The 27,721-nt window shown below is 40.6% G+C and overlaps 1 protein-coding gene across 1 annotated transcript in view; it reads left to right on the forward strand.

The window, feature by feature from the left end:
• The window catches only part of LAMB4 (laminin subunit beta 4), a 104,166-nt gene extending 87,886 nt beyond the window's left edge, over positions 1 to 16,280 (forward strand). Inside the window, exons 29-33 of the mRNA XM_027765416.1 lie at positions 1,401 to 1,608; positions 4,148 to 4,286; positions 8,452 to 8,625; positions 9,947 to 10,100; positions 16,089 to 16,280. Of these exons, the coding sequence (XP_027621217.1) occupies positions 1,401 to 1,608; positions 4,148 to 4,286; positions 8,452 to 8,625; positions 9,947 to 10,100; positions 16,089 to 16,228 (815 nt within the window). The 3' untranslated portion in view covers positions 16,229 to 16,280. The remainder of the gene's footprint in view (positions 1 to 1,400; positions 1,609 to 4,147; positions 4,287 to 8,451; positions 8,626 to 9,946; positions 10,101 to 16,088) is intronic.
• Positions 16,281 to 27,721: the final 11,441 nt, after the last annotated feature.

Here is a 27,721-nt window from a genome sequence, read left to right on the forward strand (position 1 = left end):
GCTCAGGGTTCCAAGATCTCTAGTGACCAGGAAGCTTTCATGCCTTATAGTGTTCTTCGCCCACCTATTGCTGCTTCTTTTTTCCTGTCTATAAAGTTCAAAGAAAATTATCATTACATTGGATAGACCTCATATAATCTGGCTCTTCTTTGACCATCTTAATATTTTTCTTGAAATTTGAACTTATTAACACATTAAGCAGTCACTTCTCCTGAAACTTTTATATATAAAAAAAAAAAAATTTTTTTTTTTTTGGAGAGGTTTTCGCTATAGGGTGCATGCACTCGCCAGACAGACAGAGAGAGAGACATAGAGACAGAAAGCGAGAAATCACCCCCCAGGGGGGATGGTCACACCACAATCCCTTCTCCTCTATTCTCCTCTCAGGATCTTGGGCATGCACGTACACGCACCCAGCGTGAGTTTTAAGCTACCGGGTCCGGGATGTGAACCGTGGTCGACTATGTGGGAGTCCAGCAACATAGCCATTACACTAACTGCTGGTTCCCTATATATAAACATTTGAATCTAGGAACCAGCAGATGGCATAATGGTTACATTGCTGGACTCCCACATGGCCAACTGTGGCTTAAGTTCTAAACCTCGCAGCTTGAAACACGCTGGGTGCGTATGCATGTGTGCCCAAAATCGCAAGAGAAAAATAAAGGAGAAGGGATTGTAGCATGGCCATCCCCCATGGGGGATGATTTCTCATTTTATGTCTCTACTGTCTCTGTCCCTCTGGGGAGCCCACGTGCCCTATAGCAAAAATCTCTAAAAATATTTGAATCTATAGGCTCATAATAAATGCCAATAAATATTTTAAGAATGAATAAATGATTGAATTAAATAATTTGCCACTAGAATTTTTACCATTAAAAAGTTACTATTTATTTAAAGAGCAAATAGGGAGTTGCATCAAGTATAGTTACCTAACTATATAGAAGAGTAAAACTTCCAAGCCTTTTTAATGTCAGGGAGAATCAGAATCCAGTCTTGTTGACTTCAAACAGATTGTTGACTTCCCTGCTGACTCATTCATTGTGCCTACATTTTAATGACATCTAAACAGTTGAATTGCTTTTGAATCTGTATTTATAATAAACAGTTGTTAGGAGGACATTTCATAGACCACACACAATGTTCCAAGTCCTTAGTTTTCATTTTTCCAACATGCACTTTAGCACGTCTTCAGCACTACCCAAGCAGCATTTCTTCTCAAGAGAAGGGAAGGTTGAGGATGAAGATTAACCCATGGAACATACACAATCTAGTTCCTGTATCTAGGAATTCATAACCATATGAAGGTGCATTTGACATAGAGTTCATCATGGTTATAGTTTTAGGCAATAGGTGTGTTAAGGGGATTCAATGACCTAATACCCACCTTTTTATTTAAGAAGAAAACGTGCCTCCAGAGGACATAGAGAAGGTTGCAAATCATGTGCTTGACATCCACCTACCCATAACATCACCAAATCTAACCCATCAACTTGACAAAATACAGAAACTTACGCAGCTCTGTGAGAACTATGGCGCAGATGAGAACAAGTTAAACAAGACAGCAGATGAAGCCCAAAAGCTTTTGGTGAAGGCCAAAGTAACAGAGTAAGTATAATATTAATAGTCTCCTTTTGCACTAACAGATTATCTGCTAAAAGACCACCTGATAAATAGTTGCCTAGGGAGCTATAACATTCAAATGAAATTACCTGCCAATAGTTCAGTGTCCAAACTGAGGAGTAAACTCTCTTTGGAGGTGGCCTGGGAAGCTGGGCAAGTGGAGGCAGTGTGGCGGGATACTTGCTTTGTGTTTTCTTAGACTCCAAATGCCTTTCCAGTGACCTGATACCTGTTTATACCTTTGCACAGATCAATAGATGCCACATGCTAATTATATGCCAATATCTCAACAGATGAATATTGGTGCATTTTTCCCTTCTGGACCTGTTTTTGCTATTGCTTTACTTCACTGTAATAAGCAGTATGTTGAAAACATATATGTTAAGAAGAGATGATGGAGAATAGAAAAAATGGACCCTTGTGCTCAGGAATCATGCAAGAGAAAAATGATATATATAGCATATGGGGTTAACCATTTATATCATTTTGCTCTTGCTTCCTTTTGCCCTGTTGACTCAGCCAAGCAAAAAAGAAGTCATCTTGATGTTTTATGAGCACAGGGTGCTGCAGGTCAGGGTAATAGGGTTGAGTGGCTAGTAGTAATATCAACAGCCACCAGCATTTTTGCATGCTCAACAGAAATGATGACCCGAGTCACCCTCACATCTGATGACACAAATGAAGTGTACTGACTCATCTGAAAGGCCAGTCTCTTCCAGGTTTAATATGTAAAGTCAGGAGTATTAAATAACTGCAGTACAATCACATGGCTATTAAAAATAATGTTGTTTAAAGATTTTTAATAACATGTAGAGATTCTTAGTTTAATGTAAATGCTTTTAGGAAGCATGTAACATATATATGAAAAAAGGATATAGATCATGAAAAGGAAAACATTTGTAAGACAGAAATGCCAGAATATGACAATATCTTAAAAAGTTAAGAAGAGCCAGCAAATGGTGTGGAGGTTAAGGTGCTGGATCTCTCATGGCCAACTGCATTGTTTGAGTCCTGGACCAGCTTAAAAATGACAGTGGGTGTGTGTGTATGTGCAAAATATCCTGAGAAAACTGGAGGAGAAGGGATTGCAGCATAACCATCTCCCTGGGGGTGATTTCTCACTTTCTCCCCTATCTCTGCCTCTCTCTCTGGTAAGCACAGATGTCCTATAGTTAAAACGAAACAAACAAACAAAAAAAGTGCAAGATTACTAGTAAAGTTTATTTTTTTCTTGATACTTTCTAAATTTGCTATCATAAGCAGTACGATGAAAACCTAAAGAAAACAGTAGAAATACATGGTGTGTTTCAGGGGGATAGAAGAACACTGGTGTCCAGGGAATGTTACTGAACTTAAATGGCGTGGGGAGGTAGGCAGCTGTTGTGAGGAGAGAGAGCTCTTGAAGTTCAGAAAGGGGAAAAGGAGATGTCCTCTGAGATTACAGGGTGGCTTGGGTGGGGAAGATGTTGAATATCCTTTATCCAAAATGCTTGGAACTGGAAGTGTTTTGGATTTCAAATTTTTTCAGAATATTTGTGTATACATAATAAGTTATCATGGGGATGGGACCCAAGTTTAAGAAAATACATTCATATTTCATATATAACTTATACATACAGTTGAAGGTAACTTTATAACATATTTTTGTATTGCAGTGTTTTGATTGTGACCCATCACAAGAGGTTTGTGTGGAATTTACCACTTGTGATTGTGACATTGTTAGTGCTCAAAAAGTTGCACATTTTGGATCATTTCACATTTTCAGATTAGAGCTGTTCAACCTGTATTTTGCAGTTTAGCTAATTCTGTTATGGGCAGAAACATTTCTAATGATACCTCTGCAAAGATCTAATATTCCAGTTAGTAGGTACATTCTTTTTAAGGTGGTTTTGAGCCCATAGGTCTAAGTATCTGGTAAATGCTGGCTTGAGGTGAACTCATTTCTGCAAAATAGACTGTATCACTTGGAATGCTTGTGATTTTAACCTCTGACAGGGCCCCTGAGTGGCTGGAATGTCAGTGAAGCTTAAATAACCCTGAATAAACAAGGCCCGAAAATGCAGGGCCTTTAGTCCTCTCTTTACTCTCTGTGGGGCCTCTCCACCCCGCCACCCCCTCTCTAACAGGATTTAGAGTGTTGCTTCCATGTGAGAAATTAGGAAACTGGAATTGGGCGATGATAGTTTTTATATGCAACAATTGACAGTTATATCCCCCAAGCTTCTTTGTTTATGATGAATTAAGAAGAAATAAGATCTCTTTCCTTAATTTCCATAGCTCGCAAAATCTGTATCTACTGGGTATGCATATGTGTGTGTGCATGTGTTTGTGTGTGTGTGTGTTTACCGGTATTTTAATATACATATTTCTCAAAATAAAAACTTTAGCATCTTGGCTTGCATAAGAGTAATTTAAATTTACTTTATAAATAATTCACTAAAATTTGTGGTTGAGTCACTCTCAAGGTGAAATAAATGAATAATTGTACATTTATCTAATCTGATATGTTAATTTCTTACCTCAGGAAAGCAGCAACGGTTCTATTAAATCTTGAAAAAATGTTGGACACATTGCAACAAACTCAAATAACTCAAGAACAGGCCAACTCTACCATCGCACAGCTGACCACCGAGATAACAAAAATAAAGAAGAATGTGCTGCAGGTATGTCTCTATTTTCTCTGAAACTAACCTGAAATCGATTTTGAGGGTGGAAACAGTACAGGAGCCTGTATGTATGCCAATGTCATGTCTGACTTACCCATTTGATGGGATTATTATGAGGACAGCATAAAATTCCATACTATTATGCTCTTAACTAATATCCCACATTAAAGTTAGCAGTATTATTACATTAATGGTGGCAGTATTATGCATTTAATTAATGTTCTGGAAAGCCCTCCCAAGCATCATATCATTTCATTGTGACCACTTCTGAGGGACAAGACAGATGCTTATAAATGTGAAAACTGAAATGTAGGGAAGTTAAGTGATTCCCCTAAGGTCATGCAACTAATGGGTTATAGTTTGAGGTCAGATTTTTCTTTTCTCTTTTTTTTGAGAGTTTTTGTTGTTGTTGTTGTTGTTATAGTGTGCGTGCACTCACCAGAGAGACAGAGAGCGAGAATTCACCCCCCAGGGAAGATGACCATGCCACAATCCCTTCTCCTCCACTCTCCTCTCGGGATCTCGAGCATGCACGCACGCACGCCTGGCGTGAGTTTAAGCCACCAGGTCTGGGACTCGAACCACGGTGGGCTACATGGGAGTCCAGTGACACAGCCATTATGCCAACTGCTGGTCCCAAGGCCAGACTTTTCTTCTGATACCAGGGAAAGACCTTTTAAAGCTCTCAAACAAACAAACAAACAAAAAGTTGGTTGTCATAGTGTTTTAGTTTAAAAAAAAATTGCATGAAATCTCATGAAAGTATCCTAAAACTAAAAGAATAACTCATCCAAAAGAATTTGTTCCAGTTAGAGTTCTGTGGAAGCAAGACCATGGTTTAACCCACATTACAATCCAAGGAGAGGAACCATTGTCATAGGCAGACAGAACAGAACTTAATCCCATAGTGTGTAGTCGCTTCCTCCAAAGCTCCATCCTCTGTCATGACCCCTTCCTACAGATTGCAAGTTACTCACTCTCTATTCAGCTGTGTTTTATAATATACTACATGCATCTTAAGAAGAAATGCAAAAATCAACAGAACAGGAGGTAGTACACCAGGGAAAGAAAGAGTTTGATAAGAAAGGTTTGTATGTAAGGAGAAGGTCTCCAGGTTTTCCTCTTTGAGACAGAACAGGAGGTAGTACACCAGGGAAAGAAAGAGTTTGATAAGAAAGGTTTGTATGTAAGGAGAAGGTCTCCAGGTTTTCCTCTTTGAGACAGAACAGGAGGTAGTACACCAGGGAAAGAAAGAGTTTGATAAGAAAGGTTTGTATGTAAGGAGAAGGTCTCCAGGTTTTCCTCTTTGAGACATATACTTTAGAACAGGGGTTGGCAAAACATGGCCATGGGCTTTGTTGCATGGCTGCTTTGGCACTACAGTGGCACAGAGTTTAATAGCTGCAACAGAGACTATATGGACCACCAGGTGTAAAATATTTACTAGCTGGCTCTTTCTAGAAAAAGACTCCTCTAGAAAAACTTCCACCCATGCCCTGGGGCACAGAAAAAGATGTCTGTTTCTAAAAATATAGTGGATCAAAACCCTAAGAGAACTTCCTAGTATATAAAAAATAAAAACAACTACGAATGTTACATAGGATATTAATTAATTTTTTTTTGGAGAGGTTTTTGCTATAGGGCATGTGTGCTCGCCAGACAGAGAGAGATAGAAAGCGGGAAATCACCCACCCTCCCCCCCAAGGGAGGAAGGCCACGCCGCAATCCCTTCTCCTCCATTCTCCTCTCGGGATCTTGGGCACGCACGCACACGCACCTGGCGTGAGTTTTAAGCCACCTGGTCTGGGATGCGAACCGCAATAGACGACATGGGAGTCCAGTGACATAGCCATTACACTAACTGCTGGTCCCCAGGATATTAAAATTTTTTAAACATGCTTCGCTGAATTAGTGAAAAACTAAAGACAACCTCAGAGGCCAAGAGCAGCAGGAAAGCATGAATCCAGAAATTTAATTAAGCACTACCTGACAGCAGGTGGAAGGCACCTGCCAATCATTAAACTCTAAAGTGCTAATGCATCGGGTTTAATGGTCACTACACACAAAAGACAGAAAACAAAACCCCTATAAGGAGGGAACAAGATCCTGGCAGAAAGCTGAGACCCCAAAAGGCAAACCTTCAGTGAAATGTTAAACTATGTCACACACACACAAACATACACACACACACACGTGCAATAAAGAAACTGGTTTCTGGGTGAAAGAGGAAAGTCTGCCCAGAGAATTGCTAACCACAAGCTGGCTCTCAAGTGAGTTTGGGGCTAGAATTCACACTACCTGGGGAGCCCTCAAAATTTAAGCTAAAAATGTCATTGAAAGTGGTCCTGGGTGAGTAGTGTACCCAGATGTCTGACAAAGGTGAACAAAAATTCATTCTAAAGAAAGACCTTAAAACCAAGCTTTTAAGAATTTCCCCCCTAAACACCTAAAGAAACAAATTGTCTTAAACAATTCATCAGAAACAACAAACAGGGTGGCATGGTGGCTAAGGGCGCTGGACTCCCACAAGGCCGACTGTGGTTCAAGTCCTGGACCTGGTGGCTTGCTTTCTCTTTCTCTCTCTCTTACTCTGTCCTTCTCTGGTCAAATAAAAATAAGTAAATAAACAAAGTTAAACAATTTTTTTTTTTAAAAAAGAGAGAGAATTTTTTAAAAAAAATAGAAAGAAAGGAACAACAAACAAACAGAATTAGAATGCAAGAGACTGTGCCTATTGTCATTATTCAACCTAGAATACAAAATAATAATGTTCCCTATGTTTGAAAAATCAAAGGTGTGAAAGTGTGACCAACAAATGAGACAAGAGATATGAATGGCCAATTAGATATAGAAAATATTTAAATAGATTTTTTTTCTTTTTTTGGTTTTTGCTACTGGGCACATGTGCTCGCCAGAAAGAAAGAGAGAGACAGAGAGACAGAAAGTGAGAAATCATCCCCCAGTGGGGATAGCCACATCGCAATCCCTTCTCCTCCATTCTCCTCTTGGGATCTTGGGCACACACACACACACACACGTGCCTCGCGTGAGTTTTAAGCCACCAGGTCTGGGACTCAAACCGCGGTCGTCTACATGGGAGTCCAGCAACATAGCCATTACCCTAATTGCTGGTCCCAACAGACTTCTCAATATGACAAATACAATCACCAAAATAAGAAAAAGTATAAAATGCCCATTGTTGTTTGTCAGGGGAAAATAATTAGAAGCCACTTGCACAAGGAGAATAAAAATAACTTATTGTGTATCCAAACATTGTAAAACTTTAAATTGGTAAAAGTAAATAAACTAGAACTACATAAATTGACTTAGATGTCCTATACAAGTCATTTTGAATTTAAAAAATCAAGTTGCAGAAATATACACCATGATATTATTTTTTGTATGAGGTTTATATATGGTTTAGATGAGGTTTAAACTTTTTAAACTATTATATATTGTTAGAAAAGCTAGATAGGATATAGTTAAAAAGCCTACAGAAATATTGGGTCATTGGAAAAGTCATGATGCATTTTTGCATAGAAAAACACATCATAACTTTTCTAATAACCCAATACATGGAATGACAAAGGTAGGATTCAGGTAGTGGTTGCCTTTGGAGAGACAGAGGAGACATGATGGGAAATGGCACCCTGAGGGCCTTGGCCCATTGTCAGTGAATCAATGCTTTCTTCTTCAACTGATGGGTAGATACCTGGATATTTGTCATATTTTTCTTTCAGACTTTTGTATGTCTGAAATATTTTAGCATAACTTTTTTTAATTGCCAGAGGACACATGCACTTGCCAAAGAGAAAGAAAAGGGAGGAAGTACTTCCCCAATGGGGTGTGACTACACCACAATCTCCTCACGTCCATTTCTCCATTCTCTCAGGATTTGGGCATGCGCACACAAGTGCCTGACATGTTTTTCAAACCTCTGAGGTGAGATTCGAACCTTGGTCAGTCACACGGAATCAAGCCTCCTTAGCCACTAAGCCACATAGCCAGCTCACACTTCTTTAAATAAATGCAACAGAAAAAAAAAAAAAAACAAAGACATTGTTTTCTTTATTTACACTCAAGCTTATTTATTTGAGGAGAAACTATATCATTTATTTTCTTGTTTCATCAAGAAGTTTTTCCTTTCTCAAATCAACTACAGGCTGAAAATCGAGCCAAGGAAATCAAGAATGAGTTAGACTTAGCAAAGCAACCATCAGTGCTGGAGGAAGGACTTTCACTGCTACAGACCAAGTTGCAAAGGAATCAAGACCAAGCCAACAGTGCAAAAGTTCAGGCTGAAGTCGCCCAGCGCCAGATTGGGAGTGTCGAAAAGGTCGTTAGTCTAACCATTGCTACCAAGAACAGTCAAACAGCTCCTCTTTGAAGAAAAATGCTCGAACCCCAGATCTTTGTGCCATTTCTCTGTGTTTCTCTCACTGTCGGTTCATGACTCAGTCATAGATGTTTGTGGGGATCTGGACATACGAAGGGTCTTCTGTAGTTGAAGGCTGTTTCTGTAGAAGGCAGAAGCTGTGGCCAAATCGTGTGCAAGTGTTTCCTCCCCGCGGCCCACCATCCTCTATTCTTTTTGCCATCCTGATCAGGGAGCTCACAAATCAAAATTTTTCTGAACTTTCAAATTCTCACCGTATGTGTCATGTGTCTATATTGTAAGGATTTGCCCTTTATCCTATTTCAATCACATGACATAACAAAGAAAACAGTAAGTGAAAGTCACCTGCCAAAGAGATCGAATTACACAAATCAGAGTGAGTTCATTAAATAGTTGGGGAAAGTGGCCCGTTCATTTCGGTTGTTGAAAGAACCTATCAACTCATTTTCTTAGCAAGAAATCTTAGGTTGATGCATTGATATAGAAGCTTAAATTTAAAAAAACTATTCTTTTTACAGTTGGTCTATTCTCTCGCTTTTAATTCCTGATGTCCTGGCTGGTTCCCATTCATTTGGGAGCTGAGGACATTTTCTGTAGCACAGTTGTGGTGAAAGGTGCCTCTGCTCACCTTTATCCCACTGCCATACTCTATTCCTAGCCCTGACTTTTACTTATCTACTTCTCCTTCTAGGCTGTTGACCACATCGGCAGACTCTAAAACTTTTCATTCTAATTCCAAGGGAGACTTCACACCAACACTTCTGCAATACTTCCCACCTTCCTGCCCTCCTCCCACATTTAGCTCTTATCTTCATGCTGATCAAATAATGTAACCTTGCTGCTTCTAAACTGTCACCTCTCACTCTGTCCTTTATCTTGCATGTACAACTGTTCAAGCCAACTCAACCAGAGATTTGTCAAGGACAAGATTAGGTCATTTCTGTCTTCTGGAGCTGCCACCTTGACATAGTGCAGGACAAACAATTGGTGCCTCACACACAGTTGCCTTACCATGCAATAAGATTGGCATTTTGCAACAAAGAAGTTTTTTTATATTTTTTTAATCGAAGGTGAGATTTTCTTTCACTTGAAAAAACTAAAGTGTAAATAAAAACCCTATTGGAAATGGAGTGACTGTCCCATATGGAGTAGATTATGGCTTTCTCAGTATTTATTTTGTAGACAGTATTAGGAGACTGATCATGCATCTGGACAAGCTTCATAACGATTTTCTGATGATGGGAATGTTACTCTGTTACAGGAATTTATTGAGCTGAAAAAACAGTATGCTATTCTTCAACATAAGACAAGTGCCACAGGATTAACCAAAGAAACATTAGGAAAAGTTAAACTGCTAAAAGATGCTGCTGAAAAACTGGCTGGAGATACAGAGGACAAGATAAGAAGAATAAAAGGTATTTATTCCTATACCCACCCCATTAATTTGATGGTATCACCGTACTATCACCATACTACTCTATCTTCCTGGCAGATTTTATACAATTTCAATTTTTTTAAAATTTTCTTTACTAGATGGCATGTACACTCTCCAGAGACAAAGGGAGAGAAAGAGGGAAAGTGAGGAGGCACCCTCCATGGAAAATGGCCACCCCACAATTCCTCCTCCTCTAATTCTCCTTTTGGGATTTGGGCAGTATATGCACACATGCCCAGCATGTCTTTCAAGCCACCAGGTCTGGGACTTGAACCGCATGGTCACCATGTGGGATTCAGCCTCCTTAATCACCACACCACTGGCTTGGCTCCCAATTTCAATGTATCATTAACACAATTTAACCACATATGAGCCCACAGAGAAAAGAGAAGTAGGAATCAGTCTTGTGTTTGGGGGACTGCAAAATAACAAGTGTCTTACATGAATTTCCATGGAAAAGCATTAATGAACATCCACCCCACATTAATCTGAACAAACAGATTTCCTTAAATCAGTTTGAAATGCCCTTTTCCTAACTCAGTGTTCTCAGCTGGGGGTAAGATGTCTGAAGACTTGTTTGTTACATTAGGGAGTGCTACTTGTATGTAGTAGGTAGAAGCCAGGGATGTTGCTAAAAATTCCACAAAATATGCTACAATACACAGCATAGTTCATAGTGCCAAGACTGAGAAACTCTCTTAACTAAAGCTGCTATTTTTCCTCTCATGCAAATAACTCTTTTGGGATCAGTATGATCTACACTGTCGAGCACTAGGTCATCTAGCATAGCTCTCTGAAAACCATCCAGAAGGAATCATACTTGAGACAAGGATTTTGGTCAAATGGAAATTTGGATGCACACAAAAGTGTAGTAACAGAATACGTACAATCAGAAAGTTAATCAGAACTTTTTTCATAATTGATATTCCTGATTTTTCTGGGCAGTTCCATGTCCTTAACTACCTCTAAACTATCAAGAAATGATGAGTGTGTAGGGTTGCTCTTGGTTTTATTTTATGTCTACCAAAACTGTCAGACTAAGTACTTTCTGGGGCCAGGTGGTGGTACAGTGGCAACACGGGTGGACCTGCTTGGGTTTGTATCCCAGGATGTCCCTGAGCATGCCAGGTGAATGCTTGTGTACCAGTGATCTGGGCCAGCTGAGACCAGAGTGGGTCATGGTGTGAAAATCCTGCTGGGGGTGCCTGTCTTTCTGTCTCTCTTTATCCCTCTCAGAAGAATTTTTTTTCCCATAGGGCATATGCTCTCGCCAGAGAGAGACAGAGAGAGGGAAAATGAAGAATCAACCCCCTATCCCAAGGGGATGGCCATGTCACAATTCCCTTCTCCTCCATTCTTCTCTCGGGGTTTTGGGCACACACACACATGCAACCAGCATGATTTTTCAAGCCACCAGGTCCAGGACTCAAACTGTGGTTGACCATGTGGGAGCCTAGCTCTTTAGTCACCATGCCATCTGCAGGCCCCATAAGTAAATTTAAAAAAAAAATTAATTATATTCCTTAGGAATATGCATAACTCTCAAAATATTTAAATAATCAAAACTCCTCACTTAAAAATGCTTATTTGTAATAAAATGAGTCTTTGGCTTTACAATCACTTATATCATCACTATGACATGAAAAAAATGAAAGTGCAAAGTTAGCTTGGTCCCAAATCAGGCAAAGTACATTCCAAACCATTAACATTAGCCATCTCTGGGGAGGCAGGAGAAGTGGAGAGGCGACCACTACTTTTTACATTTACAAAATTATTTTAAAATAGGTGGGTTTATGGGTACTTTTTAAAATTTTTTCATTATTTTTCTAATAATATTTAAAAGGAAATACCAGGAAAGATTTAGAAAGGCAGACAGATTTTTTTTAACCTTACATTCCACAGGCAATACTATGAAAATCCATTTGTTATTCCTAGAATTATTCCCATTCTATATTTTATGTCAGAATTCTAATTATTTCCACTTATCCCCACTGACTAAAACTTTTCTAGTTATTAAAATTATATTATAAAAGAAGTTTAATTAGAGGACTTCTCCTCTTTTCATTCTAAGGCTGTTTCGCAACTCAAAATAGAAAAACAAGCTAATAATTTGTCTATCTTTTTTTTTTTCATTTTTTTTGAGAGTTTTTTTGCTATAGGGCGCATGCACTCCCCAGACAGACAGAGAGAGACAGAGAGACAGAAAATGAGAAATCATCCCCCAGGGGGGTTGGCCACACTGCAGTCCCTTCTCCTCCATTCTCCTCCTGGGATCTTGGGCATGCACGCACACGTGCCTGGCATGAGTTTTAAGCCACTGGGTCCAGGACGCAAACCGCGGTCAACTACATGGGAGTCCAGCGACATAGCCATTACGCTAATTGCTGGTCCCTCTATCTTTTCGGCTTTACCTCTTGAGAAGCAGAAGAACCACAAGGGCCATCTTCCATTCTCATCAGGAAGGGGTGCCTATAGATCCTAGTAAAGAACCTTGGCAGCATCAGAGTCAAGGACGTGGAGAATGGACTCCAGCCTGCAGCCAAGAGCCCCTTCCCCCAGAACTTTATGTCAGTTAAGGTCCCAGCAAGAAACAGAAAACATACTTGAACATAGTTCTGGATAGTGGGTATATTGTTGAGTTCTCAGTTATCCATTCACTGTATAACAAACCACCCCAAAACTGAATAGCTTAAAGCAAAAACCATGCCTTATTTCCTGTGGGCTGTCTGGGTAGTTCTTCTGCAGTCTCCCCTGAGTTGATCAAGCACCTGCAGGCTGCTGGGTCAGCATGTAGCACTGCCAGGGGCTGACTTGGCTAAATTGTTGTGCTTTTTTTTTATACAGTTTTTATCCCAGACTGTTTATTGCATAGTTGTTTCAGGTCCCATGAGAATGAGAACAGAAGAGGTCCTTGAGGTCCTACTGCATCATTTCTTCTACTTCCTATTGGGTAATACAGCTCATAAAGCCAGCTCAAGCTCTGGGGTAAGGGTGGCAGGAGGAAGGTATATGGAGTCTACTGGATGGAAGGAACTTCAAAGTATGCATGAAGATTAAGGGAACCAATGGAGCGTATGGAGGTACTAGGTGACTGGCAGTAGTGAGAAGAAATAGTGTCCATAGGCCTGAAAGGCAGGAGAGTGGAAGTGTCCCAGAATCCCATAACACTGGGGCACTAGGGAAGAGGTCACTGTGCAAAAGCTGAAGTAAAGAGATGAAAGACCTGCCAGCACTCCGGTGCTGAGCGGGGACAGACACTGCTCACTCTTCCCACCCCCGATCCCTTGTCAGCACCATTAGCCAAATGTGAATGAAAACCAGAGGACAAGAGAGCCAGATGATGTCATCCAGGGAAGTTAGTTTTCCAGGACAGAGGACAAGGTGGAGAATGGATCTGGTGGGAGAAATGAAAGGGAACCTGCTCAGTCATGTTCACTTACCTCTTAGAAACACAGGGTCTTTTTTCCTTTTAGTCCAATATTGAATGTCCTTTTCAATCCCCCACTGACCTGTATTAGAAAGTTTCTAGTAACAGAACACTTGCCGTGTTCCACAGCAGCTCCTTATGCTTTGAACAGCTGTGACTACTGGAACGTTCTTCATATTCACATAAAAATCTTCCTTCATGGAGCCTTTACCCACTGGTTTTCATTTTATTTTTCTCAGGATTGCAGAAAACACATTTACTCTGCTTTCCTCAACTAGTCCTTCAAATAAATACTTAAAAACAGAGCACTACGGGGAACCAGCAGTTAGCATAATGGCTATGTCACTGGACTCCCACGTAGTCGACCACGGTTCAAGTCCCGGACCCAGTGGCTTAAAACTCAGGCGTGCACGTGCTCAAGATCCCGAGAGGAGAATGGAGGAGAAGGGATTGTGGCGTGACCATCCCCCCTGGGGGGGTGATTTCTCGCTTTCTGTCTCTATGTCTCTCTCTGTCTGTCTGGCAAGCGCACGTGCCCTACAGTGAAAAACCTCTCAAAACAAACAAACAAACAAACAAAAACAGAGCACTAGCTCACACCCTGAATCTTCTATGAAATATCACCAGTTAGGTCAACATTTGCTCGAAGGATGGTTTCCAATTTCCTCAGCAATCTGGCTCTTTTCTCTAAATACCTCCTAGTTTGACAGTTACTCCAGGCCATTCAATATGATCTTACCACATGCTGTGGGGCATTTGCCTTCCTTCTTTTAGAAGTTCTACTTAAGATCAGAGTCTCTTCAAAAGGCCACCTCACACTGTCAAGTGTTGCTCTTTGCACCTCTTCTATCCATTACTCTGTCGGCTCCTTGTTAAGGTTTACTAAAATTCCCAGAAATTCACTGCATGAAAAATGAATAAATGAAGGCATGGCTAAGTGGATAGAGGGATGGATAGATGGATGATGGATCAATGGATGGGTAAGAGTGAAGCAAGAAAGGCATCCCTTTGCTTTTACTCTTCAGAGACTTTAATATCAGCAAGGAAGGAAAATGAAGAGATGAAAATGGTGGCCCTTTTTTCCTGAAAGTTTGAAAAATCCTAAAGTGAAGAATACATACTTAAATATGAAGGTAAAATAATAGGGTGTGCACAGTCGCCTAGTAGTTAAGGGAACCTGATTCCACATGGTTAACAGGCTCAAATCCTCAGTCATGGCACTTTAAAAAAAACACTAGGGCATTCATGTCCATGCCAAAAATCAGGAGAAGGGATTGTGGCGTGACCATCCCCCCTGGGGGGGTGATTTCTCGCTTTCTGTCTCTATGTCTCTCTCTGTCTGTCTGGCAAGCGCACGTGCCCTACAGTGAAAAACCTCTCAAAACAAACAAACAAACAAACAAAAACAGAGCACTAGCTCACACCCTGAATCTTCTATGAAATATCACCAGTTAGGTCAACATTTGCTCGAAGGATGGTTTCCAATTTCCTCAGCAATCTGGCTCTTTTCTCTAAATACCTCCTAGTTTGACAGTTACTCCAGGCCATTCAATATGATCTTACCACATGCTGTGGGGCATTTGCCTTCCTTCTTTTAGAAGTTCTACTTAAGATCAGAGTCTCTTCAAAAGGCCACCTCACACTGTCAAGTGTTGCTCTTTGCACCTCTTCTATCCATTACTCTGTCGGCTCCTTGTTAAGGTTTACTAAAATTCCCAGAAATTCACTGCATGAAAAATGAATAAATGAAGGCATGGCTAAGTGGATAGAGGGATGGATAGATGGATGATGGATCAATGGATGGGTAAGAGTGAAGCAAGAAAGGCATCCCTTTGCTTTTACTCTTCAGAGACTTTAATATCAGCAAGGAAGGAAAATGAAGAGATGAAAATGGTGGCCCTTTTTTCCTGAAAGTTTGAAAAATCCTAAAGTGAAGAATACATACTTAAATATGAAGGTAAAATAATAGGGTGTGCACAGTCGCCTAGTAGTTAAGGGAACCTGATTCCACATGGTTAACAGGCTCAAATCCTCAGTCATGGCACTTTAAAAAAAACACTAGGGCATTCATGTCCATGCCAAAAATCCTGACAGAATGGAGAAATGGAGAAGGGATTGCAGTGTGATTACACCCCATTAAGGGATGCTTTCTCCCTCCCTCTCTCTCTCTGTCTGAGCACACACACCCTCTGGAAACAAGTAACAATAATGATAACAAACCTTTGTAAATATAACACTTCATAAATCCAGTAAAAGCTATTATCTATCTTTCATTTTCATAAATTCCAACCAGCTATAGACTTACACTGATGGATATCTTTAGATAATAAAAATGTTTCAACAAAAATACAAATTTGCTTTGATTTATGAGAAAACCTTGAGACGTCTGGTGAAAACAGATGTTTGATCCATTGAATCAAAACACAGAACTAAATCTTTCTTTAAGAAACACACAAATTCTGGTGTTTGGCATATCATGTGGATATCCAGGAAGAATCCGTCAAATGTAAATACATCATTTCTTTCATTTGCTTTTTTCAGATTTAGAAGAGAAGCTCCAAGATTTGAATCTAAGAAGACTAGCAAAGGCTGATCAACTGAAACAATTGGAAGATCAAGTCATCACCATTAAAAATGACATTGTTGAGCAAGAAAATAAATACGCTTCCTGCTATAGTTAGGCAAAATTAAAGTACAAACACTGGTGCCTTTGCTTCTGGCTTGTGCTGTGCAAACCCGCAGGGCTGAGCTGAACTTGCGAAAGACAAATGGTCGGAATATCTCTCTTTTGTCTCTGCTACAGATCTGCTCAGTGTGGCTGGAGTTGGAACTGGGCCAGGAAAATGCTACTTCAATGCTGCTTCATAGTAGAAAGGAAGAAGTAAAGAGATCATCTCTGGTTTCAGAAATCGCATCTCTTGCCTTCCCTTCTCTTTCATAAGGAACTGGTTACATGGGACAAATAAAACACTTAAATAAGTATTCTATGAATGATCATTTCAGTCAAAGGAACCAAAGTTTTCAATCAATATCTCCAATACTAAGAGGGAATAAATATGGATGGCATTTGCTTAATTGTTCTATATTTTATATTTATTTAGATTTGCTTTTATGTGTAACATTTATTCTCTTCTGAATGAAATGCATACAATTCAAAATGTAACTTGCTTTTACATGCATTTTCCCACACACTTTTTCTCTCGAACAGAGAATTCTGTTTTCTCCAAATAGCACTGGAACAATATTCAAAAAGATAAATATTGAACTGCTTTTCAAAATTTGTCTGCAGGCAGTTTACTGTAAAATCTGCTACTTATTTCAGAAAGACTAGCAATCGTGTTTATATTGTTTCGTATGAAAGATCAGATTGTCTTGTTTCACAATGAATCCATGATTTCGCATTATGGTTTTTCTGCCTGTATGATTTGTGCTAGAGCACATTACTTCTGTTTATGAAAGCTAACCTTGAGAGGGTTTATTCTCAGGGAGCTGGGCTGCACAGTTTTTAATAATATGCATGAACACTAATATATGAAGGAGGAAGAGCAGCTGGAGACATTTCTCTGAAAGACTGACTCATAAAAAATGGATTTGAAAATTCAACAAAGGGGCTCTAGGATTACATATAAATATGAAATGTCTTAAAATGTAGGTTATTAAAGAAAATTGCAGAATCTATTTCTCTGGAGATTCTGAAGAATAGGAGGAAACTTTTCTGCAAGAAGGAGCAGAACCTTCCCAGAAACCTCTCTTAAATACATGATTATAATGTTCCACATATCCAGCACTGAGACTTTTGCAAATCTCCAATGAACGGTGCCTGAAATGACCAAGAGAGTCAAAAAATATAGCTGTCACAAAGTTGAAGTCCTTTACCCCAGTGTTGAGGGTGGAACACTCACTAACTTTCCCACTGGGATACTGCCTTTCAACTTTGTACAAACGATAGACCATTTTACAAGCATGGGTTTTTGTTTGCAATAGCAACATTCAATTGTTTTTCCTTTTCAGTGATCAGAGACTATGCGAGTAATAGGCCAGGGCATGTGGGAATGGTTAAACAGAGAAGAGTTTCTGTACTGCGACTGGGAAGACTAACTGGCTGTTGAATTCTAGAAGGATGGGAAAATCCCCAGCCATTAGGAGAGCCACAGCCATCTGGGGAATCAAGTGAAAAGGTAAGATAAACACATTATCTTGGCAGACCCCCAGTTACAGCTAGATGAGGTCAGAAAGTATGTAATATATTGGGTCGTCAGAAAAGTCATGATGTATTTTTCTGTTGTTCTACGCAAAAATGCATCATGACCTTTCCAACAACCCAATTTTTTGGAAAGATTGCTATTATACCTGGTTGTGCTTCCTAAACTTTGGTGTTTAAAATAAGCTTCAGTTATCTTTTTAGAAAGCATGTATGTGAGCCAGTAGGTAGCATGGTGGTTGAGGTGCTTGATTCCCACATGGCCAACTGCAGTTCAACTCCCAGACCTGGAGTCTTGAAAATCATGTTGGGTGTGATTTTTTGGGATTGCTCCCAAAATTCCAGAGGAAGAATGAAAGAGAAGAGATTGGGATTATGACTGTTGTATGGCCATCACTCCCTGTGGGTGATTTCTCAATCTCCCTCTCTTTGTCTCTCTGTTTCCAATGAGCACAGGTACCCTGTGGCAAAAACCTAAAAAAAGAAAAACAAAGTGACCAAGGCAAGATTCAGTGAGACAGTATCTCTTAAACATTACAAAGTGTTGTGACAATGTGTGTAGCACTAATCTAAGACAGTAATTCTACTGTTGAGCCTGTATATTAAGATAATCTTAAAAATAAAGGGGAAAACTTTGTGGCTAATTATTTGAAGCACTCCTTATATTAAAAATGCAAAGAATTGAAATAACTAACAATAAAAAAACTATTTTTACTGGTCAGAGTTATTGTTTGCAAACGCTGAAAATAGGCAATAGCGCATTAAATAGGAATCCATTGAAAGGATAACTGATAGCACACAAAACTGAAGAAACAAGAGGAGAAAATACAAGTGAGGACAACTATGCAACTGAGAATATAGACAAAATTGCACTCGATAACAGTCAGGTTAGGGTGGGTGTCCAACTGGCCGGTTTGGATACCCCACCATCCCAGTAACTTCCACTCTCTCTGCCCCTTGAGTCATTGTCTCATGACTCGATCTCCAGTTGACTCAGATCTAATTGGCTGAACCTCTTCTCATACTGTGGCTGCCATGAGATAGTGGAGAGTGGATTTGACTTTTCTGACTTTGGTAGTGGGAGGGGAGTTTTGCCTCTACCTATCTTTGGGAGTCTCCAAGGAAAAAAGGATTTTGACACTAGGCAACAAAACATTACAACTTTCGGGACCAGCAGTTAGCGTAATGGCTATGTTGCTGGACTCCCACGTAGTTGACCACGGTTCGAGTCCCAGACCCGGTGGCTTAAACTCACACCGGGCGCGTGTGCGTGTGTGTCCAAGATCCCGAGAGGAGAATGGAGGCGAAGGGATTGCGGCGTGGCCACCCCCCCACCAAGGGGTGATTTCCTGCTTTCTGTCTCTCTGTCTCTGTCTGTCTGGCGAGCGCACACGCCCTATAGCAAAAACCTCTCAAAAAAAAAAGAAAAACAAAACAACATTACAACTTTCTATTAAAGTCCATCTCTCTGGCCTTTGAATATCCTAACATATTCTTCATCCAATTTTCTTTTCTAAAACAAAAATAAATTCTCCCATCAAACAGAATGTAGCAAATAAAAGCAACTTCACCCTGTCTTTTGGAGAAACCAATACAAAATCTTACGATTTAGTGCACTCAGCTCAAAGACCACGGTCTCCAGCTGAGCTCAGTTCCTTTTCCAGTCTGGTACAATTCTGTCTGGATATGCTAAATTTATCATCAAAACTATGAAGTTAGCCACCAATGTACACCAAGTATAGAAGAGTGGATAAAGGAAAGGAAATAAAAAGGAAATTAAGTATGCTCTATAATTAAAGTTTTAAATGTATACAAAATGTGGCATTTTGAGAAACACAGATTGAACCTACAGACTTGATCTCTGTGACTACTTATGAGAACATAACTGGAATCTATGATCTTTCTTTCTGTTTCTACTCATTGCATGTCTCCTCTGCCTTCAGTAAGCACCTCTTTACCTGATAAAGTGACCCAAACCTTCTCTTCTGAAGATTCCGAACCTTTGAAGACCCAGCATTACACAGGTACAATGTTCTTACATTATGTTTTCCCCAGGGATCCGGAGTACAAGGATTGTCTAGGTTCCAGCACACTTTCCCTGCTGCCACTGAATACCAGAAGCTCTATAGCTCTATTTTCCTATGTCAGTATCAATCACTCTAGCAAAATCATAATCCCCTACATTTTATGCCTTTAGCATGAGGAGCCTGAAATAGTTGGGTATTGGTATGTATTCCTATTCAGTGGAACAAGTGTAGTATTATCCAGTAAAAACATACTTCCTTAGAGACCAGAGCCCACAGTCACTGGTATAGAAATCAAAATGTTGCTGGTGAGTCATCTGGATTTAACTGTAAACAGGGTCACATATGTTTTCACTTAGTTCTAGATCCATGTATTCTGTCTATAGGAGATGCCATCAGATTTCATTGTAGAAGGCACCCTTCTGTCTCCTATCTAAGAATAGGATTAAGAATTAAGTAAAATAGGGCAGCCCATGAATCCACATGGTTAAGTGCATGGTTCCAGTCCCAGACCCAGCGGCTTGTAAAACATGCCAAATCGTGTGTGTGTGTGTGTGTGTGTGCCCAAAATTCCAAAGAGAAGTGAAAGGTAGAATGTGACATGATTATCCCCATAGGGGGCTGCTTTCTCACTTACCCTCTCTTCCTGTTCCTCTGTTTCTAGAACATTCCTTCTGACAAAAATTTAAAAATACATATTTTTTAATTAAGTAAATTACATATGTAAAGCACCTATACATAAAGGGCCAACTGATTATATGACTAGAAGATACATTTTAATTCTTTATATGAAATATTTATATGGACTAATGTCCCGACCGGGGGGACAGTCAAACAGGTTCCCTGGGAGAGGGAGTGAGAGATGGGACAAACACACGCGCGCACACACACGCACAGAGTGGAGACAATACGAGGTGCTGATCAAGTCTTCTTCTTCTTCTTCCGTTTATTGAGGAAAAATGGCAAGTTATATACAGGCTGGTGGGCACCGATTGGTTGCCTGAAATGCAAATGAGATAGAACAGCATGAACAAATCATTGGTGTGGGTGGATCTCTCCTGTTGCCTAGAAACCCAAGGACCCCCTCAGGGAGAACAGTTGGTCACATGATTTCTGAGAAATGGTTTGCTCAGTGAGGAAGTGAAGCCTAATGGTTTCCAAGATGGTAGATAGCTCAAGATGGCAGATAGCTCAAGATGGCTTCCGTATGCAGTGCCCTCCACAGACTAACATGCATACATTTTCTTGACCTTTATTATAATTGCTTTCATAGTTTCTAGTTTTAGTGAACTGAAATCCCCATCTACCCAGCACTAGGAGACATTTTGAAGCATGTGGGGAACCCAACATAGAGAAGTCCAGACTGGATTTTGAGCATCTCAAAGATGGGGATAAGTAAGGTATGAATAGGAGAATCACAGTTTGGACTAAGAGTGGTAGCCAGGCCTGTAGAATGAGACTAATAGGGTACAAAAATGAGGGTGAGAACATAGGCCCTAAGACAGTGGACATGGAGGTTGGACCAAGATGGTGGACAGTGGACTGGGTAGGTCACACGTGGTATGAGCGGACCAGAGGTCAGGTAGAAGCATTTGGAACTTGTAGTCAAATCAGAAAATCATTATGCAGATCAGAAAATAAGTGTCCCTGAGGTAACTGGTGTATTCCACTATGGAGACATTTCTAGTCTTCATTCAGATTAGAAAACAGTCCCAGGTGAAGGGCAGGTCAGAGCCAGCAGGTAAGAACAATTAGGCACAAGCACAAGGTGGTGAAATAGAGTGAAGGAAATTGGAAAACAGATCCTGGAGAAAACATGTGAGCCTGATGGGACAAGGTCTAGAAACTGCTCCAGATATCCACTCTCCTTCTTCCTTTTAGTGTTGGACCCCTCTGTGTTTTAGCTGGGCAATGGCCACCTAGCTAGAGACCATATGTCCACCTCCTTTGAAGTGTAATGTGACCATGTGACTAAATTCTGTCCAACAGATGTGAGTGAAAATGTCTGTGACTTCCAGAGCTCAGCTTTAAAAGAAGCTGTTCGTCCTCCATGGTAGGCAGAATAACACTCCCCAAAACACACCCATGCCCTATTTTCCAGACCCTGTGACTGTGTTACATTCTATGACAAAGGAAAATTAAGGTTACTAATGGAATTTAGGCCCCAATCAGCTGACCTTGAGATGGGGAGAGAGTGTGCCTTATCCAGGTGGGTTTAATGTAATCACAAGGATCCTTAAAGGTGGAAGAGGGAGGCAGAAGAGACAGTATTGTAGAAAGGACTTGGTCGGGAGTTGACAGCATTGAAGCTGGCAGAAGAGTCCATAAGCCAAGAGATTCGAGTTGCTCCTAGAAGCTAGAGAAGCCAAGGAAAGGATTTACTCCACAAGAGGTTTCAGAAGAGAACACAACCATGCTACCACCTTGATTTTAATCCAGTGGTACCAGCATTGAACTTCTAGCCTACAGAACTCTAAAATAAACTTGTGTCCTTTTAAACTAAGTTTGTGATAACTGGTCATAGCAGCAGTCAGAAACCAGTACTCCCCCCTCCCTTCAATTGTATCAGATGTATGTTGAGCTAACTAATGAGGATAACACTAGGTCCCTAGTAAGACAGGGGAAATAGGTCCCTGGTTGACCAGTTAGAGTCCCAGCAGGAAATAGAGAAAGAAGTTGGGACAATTTATTAAAAGAGTGGTTTACAAAGACATGAGCAGAATGAGGAAAGTCATAAAGGATAGTGCAGCATCCCAGAGCCAGCACCAGGCAGGGGATCAGCACCTTTACCTTGGCCTAGGGTGTGAGGGGGTGACAACTGAAAATTGAAGACAGCTATATAGGAGGACCACCTAACAGGAGCTCCAGCCATTTGTCCAGAGATACCAGCCACAACAACCTTGAAGAGAATCTTAGGACATAGACACCCTAATTTCACTCTCCCCTGCTGTCTACTCTTGTCATAATCATGTGTAGATGGGAGCAAGTAGCTGTGGAGGGACAGACACAGTGACCTTGCATATTGAAGTGACCTTGCGTATGCCTGACTCCCCTGGACCAGCGTAAACTTATACCTGAAAGGAAACGTCTCTATGACTTTGGTGCCTTCAAGCAGCTGAACCAACATCCTCATTAGTACATTAGAATCCTAGGGGATCCCAAATCATCTCTGGATTGCTAAAACAACTGCCTCTGCCCTGCAGCATGGGGCCAGTAGGCCAAGAATTAGGTGAGGACCAGCAGGTGGCATGGTGGTTAGGGTTGCTGGACTCCCACATGGCCAATCACTGTTCGAGTCTCAGACCTGGTGGCTTGCTTTCTCACTTTCTCTCTCTTGCTCTCACTCTGTCTCTCTCTGCTCAAAATAAAATAAATAAATAAATAAATAGTTAAATAAATAATTCTTAAAAAAACAAAAATAATCAGGTGATAAGTGCAGTCCTGGTGTGTCCCCTGCATGGCCTTAGCAATTCCCAATCTCTCTGAATCTGGTGTCCTCATTTCCTTCACCTGTGAAATGCCATTAACCACAGCACGTCTATCTCCCAGGGTTACTGAACTAACTCATCTGGAAAGCCTTTGTGAAGAGTGAGGTGTCACAGAGATTCTTCAAGACTTTTTTTTTTTTTAATCACATATGGTGGTTACATTCCCCCTCTAAGACTGCAGTCCTGCCTGCTGTGAAATCCAGACTGCTGTCTCTCCGTCAAACCTAACCTTTCTTCAAGAAAGACCTGAAGGCTTCTCTCTCTAGCGTAACTCAAAGCCCTTCCTCTCAAGTTCTCTGTTATATTTGTCAGCTGGCTAATAGGCTTTACTGGTCTAACCAGATAGTAAGTTCCCTGAGGACAAAGCATGTGTTCAGATGTTTTTATGTCCTGCGTAGAACTTAACACAGTGTGAAATCTTAAATATATTCAGTTCCTTATGAGTTTCATAAGTAAATGACGAAACTGAAATTCATAAATGAAATTCATAAACTGATGCAATACAAGCAGTCCTCAGAACATCACTGAATTAAGATGGCTTCCACTTACTAGGAAACCAATTTACCATATAGTTCAGCCCCGCTAAAAAAATATAATTGGTAGCAATTCAAATCTTTATCATAATCTATTGAGAGAAAATAGCAAGTGGCAATAGAATATGTGCACAAAACAACGAAACAAAATCCCTTTTTCTTCATTCTACCATTCTCAATAATGCACTCTATGGCAGCTATTTATAAAAAAAAATCTCCCCTTGGGGCCAGCAGATGGTGTAGTGGTTACGTCGCTGAACTACCACGTGGCTGACCACAGTTCGAGTCCTGGACCCAATGTCTTGAAACATGTTGGGTGCGTGTACATGTGTGTCCAAGATCCCAGGAGGAGAATAGAGAAGAAAAGATTGCAGTATGGACTACCCTCTGAGGGGTGGTTTCTCACTTTCTTTTTCACTGTCTCTGTCCCTCTCTGTCTCTCTGGTGAGCACACGTGCCCTATGGCAAAAACCTCTAAAAAACAAACAAAAAAATTCCCTCCTTTTCTGAAACTCCTATCCAAAAATACCTCCCAATCCAGGCTCACAATTACTGATTCTCTGTTCTCCCTTCCTCCTTCCTCTCCAGGCCTCTTCCCTCTTTAGGTGATTGCTCTCGCTTGTCCCCTGCCTTAGAGTTCAAGTTTATAAGACTTGCTATTTTCCAAGTCACTTGGGCATAAATTAGAGTGAGTGGCTCACTCTCAGATGAAAGTCGGAGCCTCAGTTAGGCAACAGCTAACACTTCCCAAGCAGAGCTCACTAAGTCAAAGAGAAAGATACCTTTTCCTTTTCATGCAATTAGACTTTGTCCTGAAAAGTTAGCAACTAAGCAAAAAAAAAAAAAAAAAAAACTTCTGTGTGCACATGCCATCTGTATATACCTATCTCTCTTCCTTAAACTCTCCTAAAAACAAGCTTGATGAGAACATTTTTTTTCTCATATACTTTATGTTTCTAACCAAAATTCTTTCTGGACCCTAATTCTGGTGCCTTAAAGAATTGAACATTGGGGGAACAGCAGTTAGCCTAATGGCTACGTCGCTGGACTCCCACGTAGTCAACCGCGGTTCGAGTACTGGACCCGGTGGCTTAAACTCACACCGGACGCGTGTGCGTGCATGCCCAAGATCCCAAGAGGAGAATGGAGGAGAAGGGATTGCGGCATAGCCATCCCCTCTGGAGGGTGATTTCTTGCTTTCTATCTCTCTGTCTCTCTCTGTCTGTCTGGCAAACGCATGTGCCCAATAGCAGAAACCTCTCAAAAACAAACAAACAAACAAACAAACAAAGAATTAAACTTTGGGAAACCAGCAGAAGGTATAATGGTTACATCACTGGACTCCCACATAGTCAACCATGGTTCGAGTCCTAAACCTGGCAGTTTAAAACTCACGCCAGGTGCATGTGCGTCTGCATGTGTGCCCAAATTCCTGAGAGATGACTGGTGGCATGTCCATCCCCCCAGGGCGTGATTTCCCACATTCTGTGTCTCTGTCTCTCTGTCAAGCACACATGCCCTATAGCAAAAATCTCTCAAAAAATAAAAGACTTGAACTTTGGTGACCAACATTCTCACAGATTTTTTTGCACCATAAATTCATAAATTTTGAGCAGAACTGCCTGCTTACAACTCACCAGAAGACAGTTCCCTGTTTGGTCCTTCACGCTTCCAGCTTTCAGCCCTCTGTTTCTTCTCTCCTCTTGGAAAAGGAGGATAACACAAAGCATCCTAAGCAGGAGTTCTCTTAATACCTGTCCATCCAGCAGCACCTAGCTTTTCCTTTCTGGAAAATAACCTGAACCTACATACACTCTTTAGATTCATCGTTAAATGCCACTCAAGAAGACTTCTATCTCCCTAACACCATGCCTGATTCAGCCAGCCAACTTTCAGTTATACAAAGCAAGCCTAACATGATATATATTAAACATATCTAATCAGAAAGTATAGTTTTTCAACCAATAGTGTTTTCACACACACACACACACACACACACACACATATGTATTTTTTTAATAACTGAGCATCTAGGATTCATAGCAGTATCTGACATAGTTCCACCCACAACCATAGTTCACTTTAGGTGACTACAGGATAGAATGTTGGCTGCATTTCATTTGATTTTTAGTAGGTGGCCACAGATTAGGCATCCTGTATATATCAAAGCTCTCTCCAGTCATCCCAACATGCACCAAAACTAACACCTAATCTTCAGTACTACTAGTTCCTTATGATGAAGACTTGCAAATATTTGGCCCCCAAAAGTCCACAGTAAAAATCCCTTAAAATCGGCTGAAGATATTACCTCTGATGAGAACAGATAAAATGACTATGTCAGAAATGCACTAGAAACAAATGCACAAACTTTTAGAGTCAACAATTTTCATGGTGGGCTGGCAGTGTAGCCTGATCCCAGGCATTGGCTCCTACATAAGATTTTTCTCCCTGATGTTGCCTTTCATTCAGGAAGGAGGTTTAAGAAATTCCAAAATAGGGACCAGCAGATGGCATAATGGTTATGTCACTGAACTCCTATGTAGTCAACTGCGATTTGAGTCCGGATCTAGTGGCTTAAAACATATTAGGCACATGTGCACACGTGCTCAAGATCCCAAGAGGAGAATGGAGAAGGGATTGCTGCGTGGCCATTCTTCCTAGAGGGTGATTTCTCACTTTCTCTCCCTCTGCCTCAGTCTCTCCAGCAAGTGCATGTGCCCTATAGCAAAAAATCTCCCTCTAAAAAAAAAAATAGAAAAGAATTCCAAAATACAGAGGATCTGAAGAATTTCCTAGTCCTATCTCTTATTTATTTTATTTTATTTTATTTTATTTTATTTTATTTTGTTGTAAGGTGTGTGTGCTCACTTGGGAAAGAGAGAGGGGAGAAAGGGAAATCCCCCCTCCCGGGGGGCATGGCACCTTGTAATATCTTCATTCTCCTCTTGGGATTTTGGGCACACACACACAAACACACACACACACACACACACACACACACACACACAGCATGCTTTCCAAGCCTCCAAATCCCGAACTAACACCGCAATGTTGTTCATATAGGATCCAGACACTTTAATTAACACACAAACGCACACACACACATTTGGGGCACACACACACACACACAGCATGCTTTCCAAGCCTCCAAATCCCGAACTCAAACAGCAATGTTGTTCATATAGGATCCAGACACTTTAACCTCCATGCTACCTGTTAGTCCTGTATGCTCTCTTTCAAGAGAACTTGCTCTCTTAACTAGTCGTAGGCTCTACTAATTGGACCATCAGATACAGCAAGACCATTTTCTTAAAGTGATTAATCAAGTTCTTAAAATAAATGGACCCATGTTCTAAGTTAACTATTTTGAATACATTAATTAACATCTCATAGGAAGAAATTCTGCTTGAAAGGAAACAAACAGAAAACTAGCTAACCAAAGAGAAATACTTTGTCTGACATATAACTGAACAAAAATATGTAATCCTTTGGGACTAATGTCTTTTGAGACTAGTCAACTAAATATACTGTTGTAGTCATTAAAGACATTCAATAGAATGATTTTTTTTGAGAGGTTTTTGCTACAGGACGCGTGCACTCACCAGAAAGACAGAGACTGGGACCAGCAGGTAGCGTGGTGGTTAAGGTGCTAAACACGCCTCCATGGCTGACCCATGATTCAAGTCCCGGACCTGGCAGCTTGCTTTCTCACTTTCCCTCTCTCTCTCTTTCTCTCTCTGTGTCTCTCTCTGGTCAAATTTAAATTAATTAATGAATAAATAAAATAAAATAAAATAATTCTTTAAAAAAAGTAAAGAAAGAAAGACAGACAGAGACAGAAAGTGAGAAATCACCCCCAGGGGGATGGACATGCTGCAATCCCTTCTCCTCCATTCTCCTCTCGGGGTCTTGGGCACACACGCACATG

This window comes from Tupaia chinensis, unplaced genomic scaffold (genome assembly GCF_000334495.1).
Source record: "Tupaia chinensis unplaced genomic scaffold, TupChi_1.0 Scaffold138322_1, whole genome shotgun sequence".
Classification (NCBI taxonomy): domain Eukaryota; kingdom Metazoa; phylum Chordata; class Mammalia; order Scandentia; family Tupaiidae; genus Tupaia; species Tupaia belangeri.